This window comes from Kryptolebias marmoratus, linkage group LG20, assembly GCF_001649575.2.
Source record: "Kryptolebias marmoratus isolate JLee-2015 linkage group LG20, ASM164957v2, whole genome shotgun sequence".
Lineage (NCBI taxonomy): Eukaryota > Metazoa > Chordata > Actinopteri > Cyprinodontiformes > Rivulidae > Kryptolebias > Kryptolebias marmoratus.
Window position 1 is genome coordinate 18,922,772 of NC_051449.1, and position 3,727 is coordinate 18,926,498.

The window sequence follows — 3,727 nt, forward strand, 5'->3', positions numbered from 1 at the left end:
GATGCACCTTAAGCTTCATGCATCGTGAATAACCATCTGTCCTTTGGAAGAAACAAAAAAGATTTAAAATATGTCAACAGCAACCACTCTCAGATTCAAAGGAAATGCAGTTTGCTAAAATAACCTTTACTTTGAATTCCATCATTTCAGTTTTTTGTGCCACACTGTGAGCAGCTAAAGGTTGTAAAGCATAGATGTAGCTGGAAGATGTTTTCCTCTTCCTCCATTAAACATTTGTGACCTCTGCCAAGGAGGTTATGTTTTCAGTAGCATCTGTCTATCTGTCTGTCTGTCTGTGCACAAGATTACTCAAAAAGTTATGAACAGATCTTCATAACATTTTCAGGAAACGTCAAACATGATACAAGGAATGTGATTACATTTTGGGGATGATCCGGTCAAAAAGATAAAGGTAAAGGTAAAGATCACAGGTAACCCCTTTATTAAAAACTTGTCTCTTAGGTCAAGGGTGATCATTCTTGGCCCTATGCGGTGTCCAACTGTGCAGTTTAATTTAGGTCAGTTTAGGTTTTCAAGGTCACTGGGTCAAAGGTCAACATCACAGTTGACCTAGTGCTCTAACTCAGCAACAGTGTAATGTAGGAATGTCAAACTGTAGAGGTCGACGCCTCATCTGGTCAAAGTTCAAGGTCACAGGGAACCTCTTTCTTAAAAACTTCTCTCTGCTCCTGTGGCCCTTTTGTTTCGTTCACCAAGGAAGTTTTGTTTCCAGTTGTGTCCGTTGGTTTGTTTGTCTGTCTGTTAGCAAAGATCAGGTAAAAACTAATGAACAGATTTGGATGAAATCTTCAGGAGATGTTGGGGTTGTCAGAAAAACAATGGATTAAGTTTTGGTGGTGATCTAGCTTATGATCTTGCAGTATTTTTTAATCACACAGTGGCCTTGGCAGAGGTTTGCAGTCTTTGTGTTTTATTTTATTTGTATTTGTTTTCAGTTTAAGTCCCAACTTGCGCATCTTAATGCTTTTAATTTAATTCCTTAGCACCTAGCCCCCTACACACCCACACACGCACACCCACATACACACCCCCACACGCACACACCTACACCCAGGCGGTCTTTTCAGCACCGGACAGCTCCCATCGGTCCTCCACGCTCCGCCCACCTCACTGCAGAAACTACTCTTCACACCGCCTCTGAAGGTTTTCACTGGGAGGGACGGAACTTGAAGAATCACGTCGCTCCCCCTTGCTCTTCATCCCGCTCCTCTTCCTCTCTGAGTGATAAGGAGAACCGCGCTGCGTGTGGCGGCTTGTGGACTGGAGGAACTCGTTCGGAGGCTGTTTTATTTTTCTTGGATCGGATTTTGGATGAGAGGCGGCTGCCTGCAAGTCGCGCGCTTCCTCGGATAAGAAGTGGAAGGTCCCTGTCGGGAAGATGGTTGTAACATTCAGGACATTTCAGTCGCTCACAGCAGCAGAAGCAGCAGCAGACAGTGAGTGGATCTGGGGATGATTCTCACGGAGAACCAGGAGCCCACTGTGTCCCCTCCGCGTCTGTGAAACGGAGCCATGGCTCTGATCGTCCTCCCTCTCCTCCTACAAACAGGACTCGTTCTGGGCTCAAACTACGGCTACGTGGAGTGGTCAGACAATGACCGAGACGAGAAGCAACCCCCGGTCCTCAGCACGCAGAACCAGCCCACCGTGCACCCGCAGGTAGCGGCCACGGAGCGCGCCGTGGTGGCGCACAAAATCGAGGAGGACCTGCCGCGGGTGGTGACGGCTTTCCTGCACACGGGGGACTCCTCCGCCTTGAGGCAGGTCAACTGCTCCCGGAGGTACGAGCTGAGCAGCCTCCGGGGGGGCCTCCACGTGGCCTCCCACTACTCCCTGCACAGCGTCTTGGACACGGTGGCGCACGCCACCAACTTCCTGAACATGATCCTGCAGAGCAACAACCGGTCCCGGGAGCAGACCCTCCACAGGGACGTCCACTGGTACCACGCGCTGGTCCAGAGCATCCTGGACGGGGACCCGAAGATCCACAGGGCGGTGGTGACCCTGCACTCGGACGCGCCGACGCCGGGGCCCCACGTCTTCCTCCAGGCGACCAGGACCGAGAAGGAGGAGGTGGTGCTGCAGGACCTGTCCGGCTCGGCGCACCGCCGCCTGAAGAGCCGGGGCCCGGAGTCCGACTGGTTCAACGAGTTCAGGGACGGGAGGAGACCGCACGCGCACAGGAGAGTCCCCGAGGGCTCGGGCTCCAACGGCGGAGGTTACCTGCTGAACAAAAACCAAATCAAATGGTCGGCGCCGTACCTGGAGTGCGAACACGGGACCTTCGTGCCTTACTGGCTGCTCACCCTGTCTGCAGGCTTTTATGGACTGAAGGAGGACTCGGCTCCAGAGTTCAGGTGAGACTGAGGGACACACTGTGTAAGATCATGGGTGACTGATACACTGTTATTCAAGCAACCTGCTGTGAAAATAACTGCATCTGATGGACGGTAAATCTATTTTTTCACGCAAACATGAGTCCTGCAGAACCTCAGCTCTGTCTTAAACAGATGAAGTAAAGGCATCTGCACAGACAGAAGTCGACCTTTCTCATTTAACACCTGCCAAAGCACAGCTGTGCATCTTTACTGCTGCCTGTAATCTAATGACAACTGAAGGCTTCATATATCTTTATGAGGAGATCTGTGCAAGCTGGCTGTGGTTAAAAGGAGTGTGTGTGTGTGTGTGTGTGTGTGTGTGTGTGCGCGTGTGTTGGGGGGGAAAGCACTTACACTCCTGGAGCTCATATTTCAAGTCTCCAATCCAAGAATGTCTTGAAGCAATCAATACAGTCATGAATAAGTGATGAAATATCATCAATACAAACCCACTGTCAAGTTGCAACCTGTACTCAGAGAAGGATTATATTGTTGCTGGTGTCGAACAATTCATCTGATAAATATTCAGATGTGGGTTCTTTACTTATTGACTCAGTTTAAAACAGACAAAAGCTTGTTTATGCCCTGTCTTTTTTATTTTATTTTTTTTAAGATGGCCTAAACCTGAACTACAACAATCAACAACACTACCATCTGCTGATTATCTACTGGGTCAAACTACTTGGTTCGAAAAGAACGTTGACCCCTTGAGACATAAACCCTGTTAGACCTTCGGAGGTCTGATGTGGTCTGAGGTCGTGGTTTTCAACTGGAAAACGGTGGGGCTTAGGGTGCTTTCACACCAGACCTGTTTAGTCCGCTTTAATCAAACTCTAGTTCGTTTGCCTAGAAAGTCTGGTTCGTTTGGGTAGGTGTGAACGTGCAATTGAACTCTGATGCAGACCAAAAAAAGAAAACTCTGGTCCGCCTAAAAACCTCGGTCTCAGTTTGGTTGAAGTGAACTCTGGCGCGGTTCGAATGCATATGTGAACGCAAGCGGACTGGAGACCACTTCAAAAGCAGGAGACAGACTTTAGCGCAGTGCCTTCTGGGTAAATACAACCAAAACAAACGTGCGTTTCTACCACTAGCGGGAGAAATTGCTCGTGGTTTATTTGGCAAATGTACCACAGACAAAACAGAAATCCATTGTTGTTTATTCTTCCAGAAGAAGGAAGTTGTGCTCAGTATCTTCTTCAGAGGTTCTCGTGTCGTTTCCTTCAGTAGTTGTTGGTGCAGCACCACCACAGTTGAGGGGGCAACAGGTCGCTCAAAGGGTTTGGCTCGATTGACTCAGTGCAGTGTGAATGAGAACCGCAGCAGCTGAA

General features: G+C 49.0%; 1 protein-coding gene across 1 annotated transcript in view; it reads left to right on the forward strand.

Moving 5' to 3' along the window:
• Window positions 1-1,161: 1,161 nt before the first annotated feature.
• The window catches only part of LOC108238340 (probable G-protein coupled receptor 158), a 63,425-nt gene continuing 60,859 nt past the window's right edge, over window positions 1,162-3,727 (forward strand). The window contains exon 1 of the mRNA XM_017420353.3: window positions 1,162-2,378. Coding sequence (XP_017275842.1) covers window positions 1,534-2,378 — 845 coding nt within the window. The 5' untranslated portion in view covers window positions 1,162-1,533. The remainder of the gene's footprint in view (window positions 2,379-3,727) is intronic.